Source organism: Candoia aspera, chromosome 7 (genome assembly GCF_035149785.1).
Source record: "Candoia aspera isolate rCanAsp1 chromosome 7, rCanAsp1.hap2, whole genome shotgun sequence".
NCBI classification, from domain to species: domain Eukaryota; kingdom Metazoa; phylum Chordata; class Lepidosauria; order Squamata; family Boidae; genus Candoia; species Candoia aspera.
In genome coordinates this window covers 33,690,657-33,712,007 of record NC_086159.1, presented here as the reverse complement: position 1 = coordinate 33,712,007, position 21,351 = coordinate 33,690,657, and the positions used below count along the sequence as shown (strand labels likewise).

The 21,351-nt window shown below is 40.7% G+C and overlaps 3 protein-coding genes across 5 annotated transcripts in view; 1 reads left to right on the top strand and 2 right to left on the bottom strand.

Moving 5' to 3' along the window:
- Positions 1–2,835: 2,835 nt before the first annotated feature.
- On the top strand, positions 2,836–8,216 carry CYREN (cell cycle regulator of NHEJ). 3 transcript variants are annotated; one of them, XM_063308644.1, is made up of 5 exons: positions 2,836–2,853; positions 3,432–3,569; positions 6,055–6,178; positions 7,261–7,327; positions 7,866–8,216. In XM_063308644.1, exons 3-5 carry the CDS (start codon positions 6,057–6,059, stop codon positions 8,073–8,075), a joined length of 399 nt encoding a protein of 132 aa, XP_063164714.1. In that variant the 5' UTR covers positions 2,836–2,853; positions 3,432–3,569; positions 6,055–6,056; the 3' UTR covers positions 8,076–8,216. The 3 variants fall into 3 exon arrangements, with proteins under 3 accessions (XP_063164714.1, XP_063164712.1, XP_063164715.1); XM_063308642.1 differs by lacking the exon at positions 2,836–2,853 and having other exon boundaries at positions 3,211–3,569; XM_063308645.1 differs by lacking the exons at positions 2,836–2,853; positions 3,432–3,569 and adding an exon at positions 4,397–4,936.
- A 3,073-nt stretch (positions 8,217–11,289) lies between these two features.
- TMEM140 (transmembrane protein 140) lies at positions 11,290–12,162 on the bottom strand. Its single transcript, XM_063308618.1, has one exon. The coding sequence runs from the start codon at positions 12,087–12,089 to the stop codon at positions 11,487–11,489; it is 603 nt and encodes a 200-aa protein (XP_063164688.1). The 5' UTR covers positions 12,090–12,162; the 3' UTR covers positions 11,290–11,486.
- Positions 12,163–20,597: 8,435 nt separating this feature from the next.
- AGBL3 (AGBL carboxypeptidase 3) overlaps positions 20,598–21,351 on the bottom strand; it is a 44,502-nt gene continuing 43,748 nt past the window's right edge. The window contains exon 21 of the mRNA XM_063308695.1: positions 20,598–21,036. Within this exon, the coding sequence (XP_063164765.1) occupies positions 20,805–21,036 (232 nt within the window). The 3' untranslated portion in view covers positions 20,598–20,804. The remainder of the gene's footprint in view (positions 21,037–21,351) is intronic.

Here is a 21,351-nt window from a genome sequence, read left to right as displayed (position 1 = left end):
CCATGGCAGCAGTATTAAACAACACACCCGACCTAGCCAAATACACTAAGACTGAAATACCAGAATCATGAACCTCTACCTCACTACCTACTTTCAGTTTGTGGACAAATATATCAACAAATCAGAGGAATACTCATGGGATCACCACTCTCAGGACTCATAGCAGAGTGTAATGCAGTGTCTAGAAACTATAGCACTCCCATACATACAACCAAGAGTAGGGATCTGGAATGTAGACAACACCATCATAATAATAAAGGAACAACTAGAGAAGATACATGAAACAACATCTTCAAAGGAACAAAATTCACAAGAAAACACTCTACCCTTCCTGGATATCCTCATCAGCAGAGGAAACGATGGCAAACTAGAAATGTAAGTCTATTGAAAAACAACCCGCGCTAAACAAGTGCTCCATCACCAAATAGCAACCCAACTTCCCACAAGAGCTGTGTAAGAACATTACTCAGATGAGTACAAACACACTGCAGCAACCCAGAACACCAGAAAAAGGAAACAGATGACCTATACAGCATCTTCCAACAAAATGGATGCCCACACAACTTTATCAAAAAGTGCCTGACCACTCAACCCACTGTAGCACAACCAACACAAGCTATGAAAAGGATAACACTACTAAACATCAGGAACATCTCAGAAACAACCAACAGACTATTATAACCACACGGCATCACTGTAGCACACATACCAACTAAAGCCCTCCAAAACATCTTAAGTAAACCAAAAGACCCAGTAGCCCAAGAAGAGAAAAAGTCATCTACAATATACAGTGTAAGGATTGTAACAGCCTCTATGTAGGACAGAAGGGCAGAAGACCAGCAGAACGCATCCATGAACACCAACTAGCAGTCAGAAGACATGAAAACTCCTTAATCTCACAACACCTGGATGGACTCAACCACAGTTTCAACAGCATCCTAAGGTAAAGGTAAAGGTTTCCCTTGACGTAAAGTCCAGTCGAATCCGACTCTAGGGGGCGGTGCTCATCTCCGTTTCTAAGCCTTGGAGCCGGCGTCATAGACACTTCCGGGTCATGTGGCCAGCATGACGACTCGGAACGCCGTTACCTTCCCGCCAAAGCGGTACCTATTGATCTACTCACATTTGCATGTTTTCGAACTGCTAGGTGAGCAGGAGCTGGGACTAGCAACGGGAGCTCACCCCGCCGCGCGGTTTCGAACCGCCGACCTTCCGATCGGCAGCTCAGCGGTTTAACCTGCAGCGCCACCACGTCCCTCAACAGCATCCTAGACCAAGCTAAATCCAAAAATGCTAGGGAATTCCTGGAAACTTGGCATTCAGACAAATCAGCCATCAATAGATATATAGAGATAAACCACATTTACACGCCATTCAAAAGAGACAATAAAAAAGCTAAGAAGGAAAGACCAGAACACATCCTCTCCAGCAGCCAACACCCAGATAAGCAGGGACTGACACCAGACACACAAGCAGAAAACAATACCCTAACCAAGGAACTACCAAGGAGAAAACCACACCCCCACCAACACTGGCAGGGCAAGCTATTTTATATAAACAGAGCAAACCCCACACTAGCACTGATGATGTTACCTAGTCAGGTAATGAAACATCTGCAAACAAACAACCAAGCTTGGAGAGCACCAAGGACTTCACAATCTAGAATCATTCTATTTTTGTTAGGGGGGAAAATAGATGAAATAGCACCATTCCATGTGCAAGACACTAGCATGCTTAAGGAAGTGCAGAATAGACTAATTTAAAAAGTGTAGAAAATCCCAGAATGATCCTGTTAAGACTGAATGTTCTCATTATTAACGGAGTGGAGACCTTTGTTCATTGGAAGAAAAGTGTTGAGCTGATAGAATTCCAAACAGCAGCATCTCACATTGCAAGTTTGTTTGAAGTCCCAGTTGGATATGCATTTTCCACACTTCAGCATTCCTGTAATAGGCACTCATATGAAGCGTTCAGATGTGGCAGTGTTTTCATGACAAGTTTATGGTTAATTGAATTATGGCTTAGTCGTTATGGCTTAGTCATTATGGCTTGACATCACACACCAAACCATAAGCTAATCACATTTATTTCATTAAAACAAAAAAGCTAAAATGCGGCTATTTTATAGTCCAGTGTCTTGTGCAAACAGCATATGAAGTTAAGGGGAACAAGAAATGCATGTCAGAGGGAAAGAGGAGAAAAATCAAGTATGCTTACAAATCATTTTGCACCTAAAAAAACCTTTTTATCACTTCGAAGTATTTCATTCTGATGAGTGAAGATGTGTGGACATTCCCGAGACTGACTTACACATGTCTCCGTTGGGAAAACAGTACAAAAGGAACTGCAGCAATTCAGGGGAGGGAGGAGGCACGACACACTATTTGGATCAGTATTTTTCAAACTTGGCAACTTTAGGATGTGTGGACTTACGGGGAATTCTTGGAGTTGAAGTCCACACAACTTAAAGTTTCCAAGTTTGAAAAACACTGATTTGGATCGCTCTTCTTCTTCTCCCGCGAAGAGCTTTAAGAGGAGTGGACGTAACGGGACGCAACCATCGTTCTGCTTCCGGGTGCCTCTCCTTGAAACTCCCGTAGCAGAAACCACTGCTTTGCAACTCACGTGACAAAGTCAACCCGAGTTCCCGGCACCGATCTCGGAGCGGGCGGTGCTTATCAACTCGGCTGCCAACAAGAACTGGCTTTTTATGCCGTCGTTTTGCGTCCGGAGGTGTGGTGGGTGAGGGTGTTTTTGCTTCTATGAGCACTTTCGGGGAAAGCTCCGCCGTTGCTCCGGCTTTCCAGGGCGGGCATCAGCAAACGATATGAAGCATCTTGATTCGCAGATCGGGTAAACACCCCGTGGCGTTTTTCTTTAAAAACAGGTTTATTGGTTTCCCGGATTCTTGCCTGAGATATTTAAAACAGTACCTGTATGTCTTCTCGCACGAGGAACTGGGGTGAATTGGACTCAGCCTGTAATCTTGTGTACTGGTTTGGGAATAAGCGCCATTGAATACAGTGAACCTTACTGTAGACCAGTGTTTCTCAACCGTGGCAACTTCAAGAAGGGTCGACTTCAACTCCCAGGATTCCCCAGTCAGCATGTCTGGCTGGGGAATCCTGGGAGTTGAAGTCCACTCCTCTTAAAGTTGCCAAGGTTGAGAAACACTGCTTTAGACTGAATTAAGTGCAGTACTGCCTTCGTGCCTTTTGTGTATTTGCAGTGGTGGGAATTAATAGGTGTTTTGTATCCTTCTTGTGCCTGGTGTTTATGGCTCCATCCCAAGGCTTAGGCCTGCATAATGCAAATAAATAACAGACTATTATGATTAGTGATGTGGCTAAACCTCTGAGACATTTGATGCCTGAAAGACTAATGTTGGTTCTCATCCAGAACTCCTATTGTTTTGTTTTCTCTCTCTACAGACTTGTAATATAATACCATGGTAGATAACGGAGAGGTCCTTAATATTGGATGAATTCCCACATTGGGTGGATTTGGCCCCGTCTAGGAACTGTATGTCCTACAAGTGTCCATAAATCCCTATACCCAGATTGTTACAGGTAAGGAGTTACAGGGTAAAGATTGCCTCCTGAGCTTTTCATGCAAGAAACTCAAAGGAGAAGCTTGCTGTGTAGGGGGGAGGTAGGAAACCTTTTATGGGCTTTTGAAGATGTTTTGGTCCGGGGACAAAAATTGGGGTGTGGGAGAGGGGGCTGAGTGCTAGCAAATGAAGCAGCAAGCAAAGCCTCCCGCATGCCACTTACTGAGCCTAAAAGATTATTGACTGACACAGGGCATAATCCTCCTGTATCTGATGCTTGTTGGTTGTAGGTTAAATATGCTCAGTACTTTACTTGGTTTTTATCCCTACTTAGGGTGTGATCATATATTCACTTTTATAAGAATAAACTCTGCTTACTGTGGGATTTACTAATGAGTGGACCAGGTAGCAGCATTTAGTTAATCCTGCTTGATACTTGGATGGGAGACAATCAGGAAATCCCAGGGCTGTAGGCTAGACTAGGAAGCTGAAAACATCCCTGAAGAAAGCAATGGGAATCATTTCCATGGGGTTGCCACACAACTACATAAACATTTATATGATGTCACCAGATTTCATACTTGACTCAGAGGAGATTTTGCCTTTAGATAAAGATAAGATTAATTGAGTTCATAGGAGGCTGTGAGTTCTAGTCCTGCCTGAGGCATGAAAGCCAGCTGGGTGACCTTGGGCCTGTCACTCTCTCTCAGCCCAACTCACCTTACAGGGTTGTTGTGGGGAAAATAGGAGGAGGAAGGAATATTAGCTATGTTCGCCGCCTTGAGTTATTTATAAAAATAATAAAGACAGAATAGAAAATAAATACAATAAATTGAATTAAAACATTATTCAGAGATATATTCTTAGAATGGTATTACCTGGATGCATTTGGTGAAGACCAATCTAGCTATTACAACTGGCTAGATTGTTTTGATAGTTGGATTGTATCACTGTCTCGTACACTGTCTAATCTATAAAACTGCAGCTTTCTAATTGTATGCTTAAACATAGATTGGAATCCAGAAATCAAAATACATGAGGATTGGGAATAGATGTCTTCTGGGTAACTCTCTGAGCTATCTTGTCTACTTGTTTAAGAAACATTTCTGCTATAAAAGCTGTAAGGATCAAACATCTGTTAAATTTAAAGATGTATAAATGTGGCAGGAAAAAAAAGTAACAGAATGTAAAACTCAGTTGCTGTTTAAAAGCTCACAGATGCAGTTCTATATCCCAGGGAGGAAAGGTCAACAATAATAGTTACTTGTTTATTTTCTACAGGGGATACTTGCAGAAGGGCTTCAGACTAATAGAGTAACACAGGAGGCAGCTCTCTAGAAAATTTAGTTGTAGGTGTTCTCAGTTAATATAGCAACTTGAACTCTGGTAATGAATAGGAAGCCTATGAAAATATCTAAGGAAATATAGTTCGTCAGTAACGTTACATTTTTTAATGCTTACCATTTATTTACTTACCATAAATAAAATGGTTGAGTAATTATGCCATGTGACCCAAGCAAGGATAACTTGCTTTGGGGATTTTTGTGAGTCCAAAAGGAAGTGCAGGACTTTAAGAATATATAATGCCTATTCCATGGCATTGAATATACACATTTTAAAACGTATTTGTACAACAGACTAACCTAATTTGTAATTAGCTCTAGCATGTTTGAACCTGGAGAATGCATAAAAATTACTTATCTTACCTGTGGCTGTGTGTTATTTGCATCCCCCCACCCCCCAAGAATACTATTCCTCTGGTGGTTTGTCTGGTCCTGACCTAAAAACCTGGGTTTGCAAACAGGCCAGAGGGCTGGGTGATTTATAATCCTGACTGTTGGATTCAGTTTAATTGTACTTTTTTTCCAAAGCTCTGTATTTATGAGTGTAGTTTTATGTTTTTGTGCTGTTTTAATTCTGTACACTTCCTAGAGTCTTTCGATTTGGTGGCCTATACATCTAAATTGAAAGGAAGGAAGGATTTATTACATCCAAAGGCCAGCAGCAATAATAAATAAATCAACAAACCCTGAAAAGGAGGGTTAAGCTGAGATTGGAGCAACCAAAAAGTAAAGCTGTCTAGTTCCATCTCTTCTGCTTCTTTTTTTCCCAAACTCGTGCTTGTAACTGCAAGTTATTGAAATGGAGATGCAGTGGAGTGGGAAGATACTTAGCCTTCCTCCCCCACTTCTGTGGTAGCTCTGAATGTGATTGCATGGTTTTATTTACTTTTTAATATATTTGTAAAATAAAGTGTTAGCTGGCCAGCCATGACAAAGATGAGCCAGTATGGGTTTCAACTAATACACCAAAGGTAGTTTCAATTTGCTGTGTCTGCTGCCAGACCAGTTATTACCTATGATTAGCACCAGATGTGGCTAAGATGTGTGAGCATTGTCTTAGAGAGGAATATTAGGCTGCATGGAACTATTAACTCAATTGCCAAAATTTAATTCCAAGTTTCCTTGTTGTACAAGTTGTTCCCTTTCTTCTTGAATTAACAGAGATGAGTTCCCCTGGGGCAGCAAAGAAGAGGATCCTCCCAGCATGGATGACCAGGAAGACAGTTGAACCAGCACAATGGGCAGAAATGAGGCCAAAGAGAAGGAAAAGCACAGCTTTAGCAAGGTATGCTGCCCACCTGTTTCTTAAAAATCAGAGAAGAATGAGTTGTTCTAAACTTCCCTTTCCACCCCCAAAGAACCAAATAGTAAGAGGGTGTGTATGCACGCGCGCATGAGAGAGAGAGAGAGAGAGAGAGACTTGTGTAAAACTATTGATTTTTTTTTTATTATGTGTCATCAAGTCAGTGTTGACTCTTAGTGATCACACAGATATTCTCCAGGATTGTAGAACTATAGCATTCTTCTATTATTATTTTTTTAGATTTTTTTTTATACTGCCTTTATTATTTTTATTAATAACTCAAGGTGGGGAACATACCTAATACTCCTTCCTCCTCCTATTTTCCCCACCACAACAACCCTTAGAGAGTGACTGGCCCAAAGTCACCCAGCCGGCTTTCATGCCTAAGGTGGGACTAGAACTCACAGTCTCCTGGTTTCTAGCCTGGTGCCTGAACCACTAGAGCAAACTGGCTCTCAGTATTTCGCTTCCTGTTTTCCTGTTTTTATACCCTTAAATGGTCAAACGCATATATCTGTGCACACTCACACACATCCAAAATAATAGTCCGTAGAATCAGTTTGTGATCAATTAAAAACGTATTCTGTGTGGTTTCGCTCTTCACAGAGTATGTCATCCCAAATGGTTAACTCGTATACTGTCTTGAAAGTTTGGCTGTGAGAAACCATGTTTTGGATTTAATTAAGGTTAAATTAGGATTAAATGTTAAAAATCTTTCCCTTTACAGTTCTAAGAGTAGGAAACATTTTTAAACAAGAGCCACACTTTTTGTTATTTAGTACAGAGGTTGTGGGAGACAGATAAGACAAGAATAAAGTCAGATCATGGTGAAGAACTGTTTGGAATATAGGAAAGAGCCTTAAAATATTTGAGATGGTCCTAGCCATTTTTCCCAACTCCAGGGCTAGCTAAAATGGAAATATAAGGCTACAAAGAGAATTTGGGAAGGCTTCATGTGCCCTTTCTGATACCTGTTTATTCCCTATAAACTGGTTTTTCCTGGGTTTTGGAGGGGTTTTTTTGGTCTTCCATTACTTGCTTCAGAATATGATTTTCTTTTGCAGGACTGAGACTGTATATTGTATGAACGAAGCAGAGTTGGTAGACATGGCTCTTTGCATTTTAGCTGAGGTGAGCAATGCAAAAGATGTTGCCCAACTGGCTTCTTGCCTTTTCTACCCTGTTACCTGCAGTTATAGTGGCTGCAGCTTTTTTGTTGATATCTGCCAGAATATATATATATATATATATACACACATACATACATACATACTCTCTCTACATACACATACACACACACACACGTTCGTTTATTTATTCAATTTCTATTACTGCCCATCTCACCCCAAAAAGGGGGACTCTGGGCGGTTTACAATAGAATATCTTGCGCTCTGAGAATGAAAAAAAGAACTAGGCCTAAATACAGCCAGTTGTACTTTGTGATCTATCTCTCTGATAAGTTCGAGGACACTTGAGTGCATTTCTTTGACCATGGAGAATTATTTATAATTTTACCAACCAGGGCTAGATTGTGGATATTCTCCCAGGCATCAAGCATCTTACTTGTCCTGATTTAGATAGCGAAGAGAGAAAGCGCTATAGTTCTATGTAAGGAAACTTGGTGTCTTGGTCCAAACATGGAGGAAAATATGATTCTTTCCTTTGGTAGAACTGCAAGGCTACAGAAGGTGATCTGATTTCATCAGAAAGTGAGGTACAAGAGCTTCAACAAGAACTGACCATCTGTACCAACATTGCCAAGGATCCTCCTGTAAGATCCACATCTCCAGATCAGTCAGCTTCAAGTTGCAGTGAGGAGACCAAAAGGGAGGAAGATGATGATGCCTTAAAATATGTCAGAGAGATCTTCTTTACTTAATTTTAACATTTATAAACGTTTTTTTAAAAATTGGTAAATAGAAGATATAGATATGATGACAGTTGTGGCTTGGATATCAGAGGTGAGGCAACAGTACATCACAGTGTCAGGACTTCAGGAAATAAACTGATCAGGAGGAAAGACTATGTGCAAATCTATGTTTGTAACTGGGGATTTAATGGGGGGATGGATTGGTGGAAGAATGGAGGAATCTCCTGCTGGGTTTCCTGATGTGATAAGCACTTTTTTTGCTTGACTTGGAAGACTTGAATTCTATATTTAAAGAATAAATATAGTTATTACTTTTCTTTGCACTGGTCATCTTCATACTAAATTTAAAGCTAGTTTGTTTAATCATAGGTCAATGCATCAGTTGTAATTGTCTAGGTTTGTATTAGCTTACACACAAGGAAACCACATTTTAGTTTAGCAAGTTGTGTAAATCCAGCTACAGAAAGAGTAGTGTTGTGCTTCTGCTCAAGGTTGATCTCATGCTTCCTGAAATACCTGACTCAATTTGATCACTGTCTCAGAAAATTGTTTCTCCAATTTTGGGCTCTCAGAAGCAAAATATTTATCCAGTCTTTGGCCTTGTTATATCTTGTACACAGGTAGTCTTTGCTTAATGACAGTAATTAGGATTTTTAAAATATTTTTAATGTATTTTATTGTTTTTAGCTCTTTTCTGCTTGTTTATGAGATGGGTGGATATATAAATCTGAAAAATAAATAAATAAAATTGGGACCGGAATTTCCATTGCTAAGTGATGCAGTCGTAAATCATGATGTCATATGACCGCATCACTTAATGATAGAAATCCTGGCATTCCTTGTTGCTGTCGTTAAGCAAGGATGACTTCGCAACTTCCTGCCAGCTTCCACAAGCAAAGCCAATGGGGAAGCCAGCAGGAAGTTGCAAGTCCCAAGCAGTTTGCAAGACCAGCGGGCTGGTACATGGCTGCTGCTGGGTAAGGGAGGGTGTGCAGGGGGCCAGCATGGCACAAGTGTGGTGGGGCCAGGTGCTGCCAGGTGGGGAAGGGTGCATAAGGGGCACTGTGGGTGGGTGGGGTGCTGGGAGTGCATGCTACAGAGTAAGAGATCCCTTGGATTCTTCCATAGCTGGGCTCCTCAGGAGAAAGAGCCGTGGGAGTGGGAGTGACTTACAGGAGCGTCTTGCGACCTTCCCTGCCGGCTTCCTCATTGAAGCCGGCTGGGAAGGTTGCAAATGGCGATCATGGGATGTTGCATCTGTTGTAAGTGCAAGCCGGCTGCCAAGCACCCAAACCATGACCACGACTGTGGGGGCGCTGTGACGGCTGGAACTTCAAGGACTGGTTGTAAGTACCCCTCGTTCAGCACCACTGCAACTTTGAATGGTTGCTGAACGAGTGGTTGGTAAGCGAGGACTATCTGTATTTTAAGTCATAATTAAACTGCTATGAAGCAGGAATTAATGCAATAATAGTAAAAGTTTTATCTGCTAAAGTATTCAAGTGCCTTAGTGCATTTTTGAACCAGGTCCTATTATTTGTCTTTATTAAATAGGTGTCTCTTCTCCAACTAATGTTCAGACCATTTAGTAGTTATCTGGGTTATGACTGAGAACCAAGAAGTCATCTCAGTACATTTATCACTCATATGGTAGCTTTAGGTAAACCACAGATCTAGGGCATATGGTTCTTGTAGAAATTGTGTTAATGTATATCAGAAGGGGAAAAAGTATAGAAATGCCATATAGAAGAAAGCTTTCCTTGAAGTTATGCAGTTTTGCGATTGAACTCTGACACATCTGGTAATAATTAAGATGATTTTACTTACTTTACAAATTACTTTGTCTTTGGCAGAAAGTCAGTTGAACCATCTGACTTGTATGAACCATCATACACTAGTAAAAACGGATACAAATAATTCAGTTTTCATGAAAAAGCTGGTAGTGTTGTTCACACAGAACCCTGGGGAAAGACTTCCCAGTTATGGGTTAACAGCAATAAATCAATATGTAGGTAATCTTATTACTGTTTTCAGTCACAAAAATGTTATTTGCATAATAACCGAATGTTAAGAGAGGTATGTACCTATAATATTTGTGGAGAGAGAACAAATAGTCTGTTACGCTACCTTTCACAAAGGTATGTCCTCAAGATGTGTTAGGATTCAACTAACAGCATCCTTTCCAGCAATGGAAATTCTTGAAACTGAGTCTCAACACATCTCAAAACACATTAGGGAAGGCTCTTCTGCTACTTGGACATCTGTTTCAGCCTGTACAGTAGTGAGATTTGACTTCAAGTTCTATCATTCTGGAAGTGTCAGCAGCAGTTATAGAACAGAAGAAAGCTACAGAAGCTAGTGGGTTGAGCTCCGCTTCATCACCTCACTTCTTTGTCTGGTTAAAAGCCAGAAAAGCAACAAAATTACACAACTGGATCAATTATGAGAGCTTTCAAAGTCCTCATTATAGAAGTTGTGACAAACTCAGCGATGTGCAGCAGAATAAATATGAAGTATTAGGGTAGTAGCAATAAACAGTGCAAGTGTTCTGCACAAGGATATTTCTTTTACAAGCAATACTTGCCAGAATATTCATCAGTGCTACAGACTGGAGAAGAAAAGCAGCCACACAAGTCTCTCTTCTATGCAATGGCACTCTGGATATTCTATTGATCTCAGAATGTGTGGGAAAATGTAGGCAGGGGAAGAGGTCTGGTTTTCAAGGCAAGCTAACATTCACAGAACCCATAGGTTCAATTAATGTCTCAAACAATACAAGAATTCCCAAGTTAGCTCTTAAGGAAATTTTCAATACCAGCAAGCAGTAGCTGACTGACAGCTCTGGTCTTGAAAAAGGAGTGTGCAGCTTCTGTCAGCTTATAGGCCACACCATGCTTTGTACGGCAAGGGCTGTGCTCCAAATATAGAAGAGACTAAAACCCATTGCTGCAGGACGCCCAAGGGATTTTATGGGGGTTCAGTACTTAATGTACTCCTTTTTGCCTTAATTCTTTCCCTAAAGAAAATGGTTACATCTAAGTGTGGTTCCTCTTCAGAGGGCATTGGTTATCTTCCAGCCCTTGAAATAGGGGAGACTATGTGTTAAAGAGTGCAACATGTGAGGCAACATGTTCTCTCTCTTGTAGTTCACTACTGTTAGAGAGCATTCCCTGAATTCAATTCATTCAGGCCTTTGAAGGTGTTTTTGCACTGGTTCCCCCACTCAACTCACCACAGTGTTTATTACATTCAGATGTTGCCTCACATTGCCAAACATGTTATTCCAAATTCAACTTGGCCATTGGTTCACACAGTACACCAAACCATAAACCAACAACAAAGGCTGGAGTTGCATGATGAGTTCTTGTAGTCTATTTGCAGTTCACTCTGTCAGTTGAACAAAAAATCTCATGGAAGGCTCTATGCAGGAGTTAACTGTCTCTCAGGAAGAGGGTCTTTGAACTCTGCAAGGTGCAGGATAATTATGAGCAGGTGGAGGAGAAGTAAAATATAAGCCCCAACTAGGGCTGCAAAGCCCTCACTTAGTTCAGAGACTTGAATCCACCTCTGATTGGGCAAGATAAACAAAGCTAGACCAACAGGCAAACTCAAACTGCTAACAGACAGAAGAATCTGAGCCAGTTTCCATCCGTCTCTGTGTCTGAAGCACAGGGCCTGCTGCATGACTGTAGTGGCAGCGAAGAGGCACAAAACCGGGCTGATGTATACGCAGACTCTTGACAACAGCAGTGCAACCTTGCTGATCCCTAACTTTTCCATGTCTTTGATCATGAGGCAATCCAGTTCTGCTTTCTGATCCCACAAGCAGAAATTGTAGAAGCCGATTCTTTTGGTGGGAAGGTTGATGATATTCCCAGCTTCCCAGACAAGGGCGTATAATAGTAAAGCATTATAACCAATGGCAAGGGAGAGATTACTCAGATACAAGAGGCAGGAGCTGTATCTCAACTCTCTTAACCCTTTAATGTATTCAACAATGGTTTGTTGGAACTTCAGCTGCATTTTCCACCTGAACACCTGGCAGAAGAAAATATATGGTCATGGTTGGTTCCTACGAATTATGTCTCCACTTCAGCACATACTTCCCTAGTGTCTTATGGACCAGGGTTTTATACAATGTTATAACAATGTGATTTTAACCATGTTTCTTTCAACAGGGTTTTTCTAATTACAATTGGCCTAGTTCACACAAAATCAAGCCATATACAATGGTTTACAAACTACAATTGGTAGATTTACATGATACACAAGACCACACTCCTTGAAAGCTTTGGGTGCAGCCACTGAGCCCTCCAAAGTTGTTGCAAATTGTTATTTGTAAAATGACAAAAGAAGAAATTCAAACAATAGAAATGGAATGAAATCAAATGTTTTTAATTTGCTTCTACATGCTACCAGCAGATCTTTCAAAGGCCAAGTCTAGCTCTTAACCCAGGAAGTTATTCATTCCTGAGCTAACTCCAAACTATCTATTATTAATATTTCTCAGCTGAACTTGGTCTTGTGAGAATGAAACAGCTGAGATGAGGGAGCAGAGAGAGACTATGCTGGAGAATAACAACACACCTGCCCAATGATCATCTATCTATCAGAGCCTGGTTTGGCAGATATCAACAGTGCTGCCTAGCATTTTGGAATTCAGTGGCTCTTTTCTCTGGGTTCATGGCAAGTCCTATAAATATTTATCTTTCACGTTGGGACTGTTTTTAATAATAAATACATAAATAATTGAACACTACTAGCGCTATCAAAGAGATAAAATTAAATCAGGAGCAACTGAAATCCAAGAAAGACTTTAACATCCTCTCCTCCGCATCTGAGTCCCAAATACCAATAGATGAGTCAGAAAGCTCATTCCATCTCCCCCAGTGATAAGGAACTTAGAGCCCTCTATCATAATTTGTTGTTCTTCAGCTCTCATCTCTTCAAAGCCTTGACTCAACAACAGGCGAAGGAAGAGATAACAGAGCTTTCCAAGGACTTTAAAGACAGGCTGAAATAGCTGGGATTCAAAGGGAATGCACTAAACTAGGAAAGGTTGTTCATCTCCAACCTGATAAACCAGTGACATCTGTATCCTGATTCTTTCCTAATTTATTGCCAATTGAGAGGACTTTCTATAAACTACAAAACTTCAAGACCAATAGAATGAGGAAGCAAGTGTGGGATGAGGATGTCGGAAGAAGGTTTGTTGATTCACATCCTGCAGAAGGTATTGTATTCTAAGCAGGACAAAGCAACCAGCAGAGTTTGAGGGAATATCACAGCATCTATTCATACAACCTTTTTAGTGTATGGCAACTATTGTTCAGCAGATCCAGATAATCATGTGGCAGTTCTGATACCCTAGAGAAATCATATTTCTTCATCTTCTGAACATCTTATTTGATACTGTCAGTATATTATCCCATTGCAGAAAAGCTACAGAACCATTATTACTTCATTAAATATCTCCCTTACCTGTTTACAGTGTAGCAATGCTTTCACAAATGACTGTTTGAAAAATAACATTCAAAGATATGGTCTCTTGGTATGGCTGAAAAAAATCACAGACAAAATTTGAATTTCAAATGCACAAAGGGCCGAATCACAATTCTGTTGCATCTAGAATGATTATATACTATATAGTAATAAGGGGTAATGTGGTAACAAAATATTCCAAACGTTGTCAACTTGTAATGTTGGAATCTCTTGGTTTTTTTCTGCAGTTCCTTCTCCAAACCTGTTAAGAAATATTACTGTGTTGGAGTTATTTAGTTTTTTAAAGAAAGGAGAGGAAAGGGAGGAAAAAGTAACAGACAGCTATAAAATTAGGCATGTTAAGAAGAAACAAATAGTCCCCTCTCTCACATTCCATAATACTAACACAGGGTTTCCCAGCTGGTGTTATTCAGATTCGTATCTTGAATTTTCACCCCCATAATCTATAGCCAGTTGATATGATAGGGATTATGGAAAGTTATATAAAACTTGTCTTCCTGTTATTTTGGCAAAAAAGTGATTGGCTGACTCTTGAAGATGCTGTAGGTCAAAGAAGAGGAAATGACTTGAGAGAGGAAGTTTTGGAAAAACAAAAAACAAAACTACTGCCCTGACATACCTCTGAGACCAAAGGATTGTATCCTAGGGCTCTTGACCTCATAAAGCATGGTGGAGCAATGTTTGAAAAAAAGGCAGGGATATTCTAGTTTACAAAGAAGAAAGATTTTTAATCCACTGAAAAAAACTTCTTGAGGCTGGGCACTGAAAAAGAAATAAAAGCAGAGGTATGGAGGAATTAATCGGTAATTCAGGATAATGTTAAAACAGAATGGTGCAAGTATCCATTAACTTGGAAGATTTTTATTTATTTTTGGTGGAAGAAAAGATCTGAAACTCAAAACAAGGTGATAATGCTATCTCTTTGGGGAAAAGAAAGTAAAGGCCCACAGTATACAAGAGGAAAAGATGCCCATTCCTGTGTAATAAAGGAGGAGTAAGCAAGTAAGAAACAAAAGAAATTAAATATTAGGATAGGACGAAAGAGCTTATAACCTAAACAGGAAACAATAATAGTGCATGTAGAGGGCTGAGGATGAAAAACAGCCAGGGCCACAAGGAAGGTGGAGAAAAAATACAAAGAAAATTTGGCAAAATGAGATTGCCAGGACACAGGAAAAGACAATATGAGTCTGGAGAAGCTGGCTCAAGTAATAGACAGTAGTCTAAAGAGGGCTTGAAAGAGGCAAAAGAAGTACCCCCTATATAAAGGGTGTATTAACAGCCCCGACTGTCATGCTCTAATGAAAACAGCAACTGTGTCTCTTCCTACAAGCCAACTAAGGCTTTTCAGGCATCGAGGAAAGAAAATAGGCTGTAGTAAGGGGAAACTCAATCCCAGTCTTCGGTGCAAAGTGGTCTGAAGGCAGGTAAACCAAATGGCTCTTGGGAGCTTTGAGGAGACATGCTCAGGGGCATCTCTGCCGGCAACTGCCAAATCTTAACATTCCTCCATTCAAACACTAGTCTGAACTGTCCGTGGCCGCTTCAAGGAACGATCCTGGCCTGAGGGTGGAAGAGCTACGTTGGAACGCGCCCAAGGAGAGCCAGAAAAGCGTCCACAGGCACCAAGGTCCCTCTTCAACCGCTTTCCCGGTGCCTGAGAAAGCAGCCATCCCCAGCAGAGCGCCCTTGCCTTCAGATTGGGATAACTCGCAGGCAACACGCAAGCCAATCCATCCGCGGGGCAGCAGGGTGAGGAAGGCTGCGTGTCAGATCTCCTTCGCCAGCCTCCGGGCCTTGTGACTTAGTGAGAGAAGAAAGGGGGCGGGGGGCACCCGGACCGCTTGCTTTCATTTGTGATGCAGCTGTTGCATCCAACAATTGGAAAACCCGCAGGCCTCCGTTCTCTTCCCAGAGTCAGGAAGACGTCGGAGGCAGGGACTGCCAAATATTCAAAACCACCGCAGAACAATCGAGAAGAATTAAAGACTGATTTTGCATATCCCAAAGCCCGTATTACAATGTCCCTGCACCGCGTGAACGCTTAAATTAGCCAGGAATAACAATAAAGAGGTTATTTACTTACTTGCCGACGAAACCGAAGGCGTTAAACCCCACCGCTGGCTGTGATCCTCCCGAGCGCTCAGGGTGGCTTTCAGGCTCGTTTACTGCTTGGTCTGTTTTGCTCCTCGGATCACATGCGGCGCGGTCAGCAGATTTCCCTTTCGATTTCGTTTTCGTCCTATTTTTCCGCAGTCAGGTGGCTTCCTGCTAGCGGTTGCGGTCGGGCTTCTTGTGATTGTTTTCTTCGTCTTCTCACGGAATCCAATCGATCTTCCAGAAGCTGCCGTTTGACATTTTCTTGTATTTATGTTTTTTAAATATTCATATGTCACCGTTTAGGCACATCTCTGTACGGCTCATAGAATTTTGAATACTGTAATTGGATGAATTCATACCAGTATATCATTAGAACATGCAAACTTGGTAACAAAACAGAAATGATCTCCCGGTTGTTTCAGACGTTTTCATTTCGTCAGTCCCGACTTTTCGCAATACAAAAAGAGCCGACTACTGAAAGTTCAGAGCAACTTTTAAGATGTGTGGACTTCAACTCCCAGAATTCCTCAGCCACTATGAAGTTAAGGTCCACGCATCTTAAAGTTGTTGAGGTTGTGAAACACTGATCTAGACAACAGTCTTTTTAAAACGGCCCCGCTAAGCAAGGCGGTGCAGTATTCCTCGGGTGACGCTCTTTCCAGGAGAGGTGGTGGCGATTGGGATGCATTGCGCAATCGCACCTATCACATTGCAGTTCTTAAAGGTTTCCTGTTAGAAGCGGAACAGGTACCTGCCTGCAAACACCAATAGTAAGAGAATAGAAAGCGTATTCCTTTGAAATACGTGTTGTGCCTAAATGGGATGCAATGCACAAAACGCATACAGTACATTTATTTCCAGGCAGTTATTATCGAACTGCCAATTGTAGGCTTCCTTTTCTTTTTTGTTCTGGAGGGGTGGGGGTTGATGAGAACGGAAATGGTAGAAACTGAAATAGTTGGGGGCGGTGCTCATCTCGATTTCAAAGCCGAAGAGCTGGCGTTTGTCGGTAGACATTTCCGTGGTCATGTGGCTGGCATGACTAAACGGAATGCCTTTACCTGCCCGCCGAAGCGGTACCTATTAATCTACTCATATTTGCATGTTTTCAAACTGCTAGGTTGGCAGGAGCTGGGACTAGCAACGGGAGCTCACCCCGTCACGCGGATTCGAACCGCTGACCTTCCGATCGGCAAGTTCCGCAGCTCAGCAGCTTAACCCCCAGCGCCACCAAGTCCCTCTAGAAATTGAAATTTTGTTGTTATTTGTTCAGTCGCTTCCGACTCTTCGTGATTTCATGGACCAGTCCACGCCAGAGCTTCCTGTCAGTCGTCACCACCCCCAGCTCCCCCAGGGACGAGTCCGTCACCTCTAGAATATCATCCATCCATCTTGCCCTTGGTCGGCCCCTCTTCCTTTTGCCTTCCACTCTCCCTAGCATCAGCATCTTCTCCAGGGTGTCCTGTCTTCTCATTATGTGGCCAAAGTATTTCAGTTTTGCTTTTATTATCATTCCCTCAAGTGAGCAGTCTGGCTTTATTTCCTGGAGTAAGAAACTGAAATAGAGGGAACTAATATTGGGTCAGCATCTGATAATGAGCCTGCATGTGAAAACATGGATAATGAGCCTGCATATGAGAATATGTGTATTTGTGCTGAAACCTGTATTCAATGTCCTTGTCAGAGGTGATATACTTTCACTCAATGACATGTTTTTGTAACTTTTGAAAACAGCTGTATGATTTGTGATTTCCTTGTATGGATTTGACCTGGAGTAGGGATGCAGGAGACCAGCTGTGGTCAGCCTGATAAGGTGGGTCATGGCTTGGGCAGCTGACAGGACATACAAGATTGATAAGTTTATGATGTTTGTTCTTGATCTGTTCCCAAAATTGCTGAAATTGTAAGAAACCGGCTGTGAGCTGGTTATTTCTTTTGTCTCAAGATAGTATAAAAGCAGGGGTCTGTGGCTTGCTCAAGGCTCTCCCCCTTAGCGGAGAGTCTCTATGTATCTCAGAGCTCTGAAATAAAGTGGATATGAAAAGTCTGATTTTCGTCTTGGTGTTTTGTTCGCTTCGCACCAACTCCTGAACCTGGCACTTTGGGTCTATTGGCTCGACCCAAACAGGGTGACGTCTTTCTTGTTGCTTGGCTTCCTATCAGGGTGTTCCTTTTAGGTAGCCCAATAAGAATAAGCAACCTGATTTTTCAAGTGTTCATCAGGGTAATAGCCATATATAATTTCATTGCAGTCTTATTGCTGAGGGATCCTTGTGCATAAGATCTGAAAAAACTTACCAAATTCTAAAAGCGATCCATTCACACACCCTTATTTATGTATACTGGTAGTCCTCACCAACCACAGTTGGGACTGGCAACTCCATCACTAAGCGACACAGTCGTAAAATTAAACATCATGTGCCCACAGCAACTTACATCAGTTCCAGCTGTGGTCGTTAAGCAAATCACCTGCAGTCATTAAGCATGACATCATATGACTGCAATGTGTATTCCTGCCAGCTTCCCCATTAACTTTGCTTGTTGGAAGTCAGCTGTGAAGGTTGCAAATGGTGATCACGTGACTATGGGGACGTTGCGATGGTTGCCACTTCAAGGACAGGTTGTAAATCTTTTTCAGCACCATCATAACTTTGATCAGTCACTGAACAAGTGGACAGTAAGCAAGGACTACCTGTACCTTTCTCACTGCAGGTATGATGTCCACCCAGTGTAGAGGCATCTGCTAAAATGCAATCTTGGTGTTCTTTATATCTGAATGTGAATAATTGCACTGTGCTGTTGTCTGTGTGGGTACAGAAATGGAAATGGGATACATTAATTTTGATTTTCCCTCCCACCATCTAACTTCCTAGATTTCAAATTAAAAAGCCTAGGTAAAAGCTATATGCAGGGTTAGGCGGTAGACTCCATTCATTTTAAGCTACATGTTCCATATTACTACTGATCATTGATCAAGTCTGGCTGAGGACTATTTTATCCAAAACATCTGGAGGGCTTCAAGGTTATCTCCCTTGACCTCAGAGCTGCTAGTCTGTATACACTTATCTGGGGATAAACATTAATTCTATGTGGATACTTCTACTTAGACATACAACATTTTGTTATACAGATCACACAATTGCAGTGGATCTTATAGGCTATCTAATCCAATATCTTGCTTGATGCAGGAAATGGAAAATCTAATTAGAGTATCTTAAAGATGTTATCCAAGCCTGTGCTTGAAGATAACCATCAAGATCATATCACCCTCACATGATTGGTTTCATGGTCCAACTATTGCATGAATTCCATTATGTTTAACTGAAATTTATCTTGTAAATTAAGTTAATTACAGACAGTCCTCTACGTACAATTCTGAGTTACGAACTTTCGCCAATACAAACAATCCTGTCTGAAACTCCAACCTAGAAGGTCCCAGAAGGCGGAAAGGGTTAGTTTATGGTGTGTTGCATATGTACCCTTGGTTGGATTTATGAACAAATGGATTTATGAACAGCCTCTTGGAATGTAACCTGTTCATAAGTAGTGGACTGTCTGTATATCTAGTCCTGCACTCTGATACATCAAAGAATAAATACTGTACTTCTGGTATATGACAGCTCTTCAAATATTTAAGGGAAATGGATAAGATTATCCATTACTGTCCTTTTTTTCCTCCCAGATCTGATTAGAACTGCTTTTGGAAATTAAGGGGAAAAAAAAAAACTGAAATAGCATCCTGTTCAGACAAAAATACTTAAGATTTTTCAAATTTTTGTAGTTTTAATTAAACTTTTCTAGTCTATAGGCGTAGTTGATCTACTCCAGCAGGAAATAAGTGATGAATTGTTCCATACGTAGTCTGTCTGAACTGATCCTCCTCATTCAAGCTTTTATCTTTTTTTTTTTTGCCTTTTCTCTCTTTTTATAGTAATGAGTTATTTACCTTTTAAAGAGAGAAAGAAAGACAAAAATTTGTGCTCCAGTGGGAACAGATAGTCAATTTAGAGAGGCAATTCAAGTGAAAATCAGCGAACTGTTACCGATCCTAGCCAGGTTCAGTAGGAAGGAATACAATGGGCTAACCAATAGTTAATATCCTTTCCACTGAAAATCCACGATCCATTGCTGAACTAAACTCAGTTGTGCATATACAGTCTAGGAGGATTTTGGTTATGCAGAAGTCCTTGGCTGGGTATTAGAGGTTTAGTCAAGTGCTAACTGGAGTTCCCATTTTTTTCTTCTAATTCCAGGTAAATGTGGAAAAATAATGCTTTAGCAGATTATAAAAATTAAGAATCTAATTTATAAGCAAATTAACATACTACAAATGTATTACAACATAAGTTTTCATGGATGGGAATTCAGTTCATTGGATCTATCAGCTGGCAGGTATACATGATTATACTTGGAAATTACTATGCATCAGCAAAAGTTTTTTTTTGCAGGGTGTCTTCAAATATAAAATTGGTCATGTGGCAATTATTTGTAGTTTTGACATAATTAAGCTGGAGTTCATTGGAAATTGTGAGTAGCTAATTATAAGTGTCCCTTTTAAGAGATTTATATAGTGATGTATATTTTGCCTCTTCATAAGAAAAATGGAGTGAATGACAGCAGCACCAAACTGTAAAAGTAACCTTATTTTCTCTATTGTATTCTTATCCTTTAAGACAATCCCCAAAGAGAAATTATTCAAGTTTATACATTTTTTTCTTTCAGTTTCAACACTTTATGGAATAAAAATCCTACCCTTGTCTAATATGATTCAGCGTTGAGAAACCCAATATCTCATTTTTTTCCAGATCATTTTGTTGAAATATTACATTAGAAGCAAGCTGAAATTTAGAAATGAAATTGTTTAACTTGCTTCCCTGTGCAATTTGCTAACAATATAAATAAATAAATAAATAAACCAGGATTTTTTTTTTAGTTTTGTTTATATTGGTCACAGCAGCCCCCCACAAGATGTTCTAGTTTATTTGTATCCAATAGTCCAATCCTGTGAAAGTGCAACTGCTCGGCATGTAATGTCTTCCCAGTACAATGTCCAAAGAGCTAAAGCGATACCCTCTGATGACATCACTACTGTCTTTTGTGGCTTACAAAATGACACAAAAGAAACTGCATTTTGTCCTATGCATGAAAAGAAATCCTCTCAGTTGTATTTGGAAGGTCTTGCACGGAAGGTCGGTCACTTTTATGTCTCCTAGAAAAAAATTTGCTTTCACTCTGGCACAGCAAGTTTCTTGTTGGCAATTTTGGCCTGCTTTGTAGTAGAGGACTGGATGCTTCATCATCTTCAGAATGTTTCAATAAAATTGTTTTGTTGGGCCCTTTTGTAGTCAGTAAGGTAGCCAGGCGTGGTCTGCACAAATAAGCAAAATAAATTAATTATTGTACTAGTTATACATCTATTACATGGTTTATAACTTGCTTCTTGATAATCCAGGCTGCCCACCTCCACAACAGAGGCCATCTTTTTTCTAAGATCAGTGAATCAGGATGTAAAACTTGGCAGCTACTTCCTGAGAAAAAGTACAAAATGATTGATCTATATCTATATATCAATGTTGATATCTCTATATATAATCTATATCTATATATGGCTAAATATTAAGAAGCATATTCCTCTTCCTGACTTTAGCTGCTGCTACCTCCCTTGTTCAGTGAATTCAGAATG

Excerpts from the sequence above, each read along its gene's own strand:
- CYREN (XM_063308644.1), top strand. The coding sequence starts at position 6,057 with ATGAGTTCCCCTGGGGCAGCAAAGAAGAGGATCCTCCCAGCATGGATG. Across the intron at positions 6,179-7,260 it reads AAAAGCACAGCTTTAGCAAG|GACTGAGACTGTATATTGTA; the intron begins GTATGCTGCCCA and ends TTTCTTTTGCAG. Across the intron at positions 7,328-7,865 it reads CTCTTTGCATTTTAGCTGAG|AACTGCAAGGCTACAGAAGG; the intron begins GTGAGCAATGCA and ends TTCCTTTGGTAG.
- TMEM140 (XM_063308618.1), bottom strand. The coding sequence starts at position 12,089 with ATGCAGCTGAAGTTCCAACAAACCATTGTTGAATACATTAAAGGGTTA.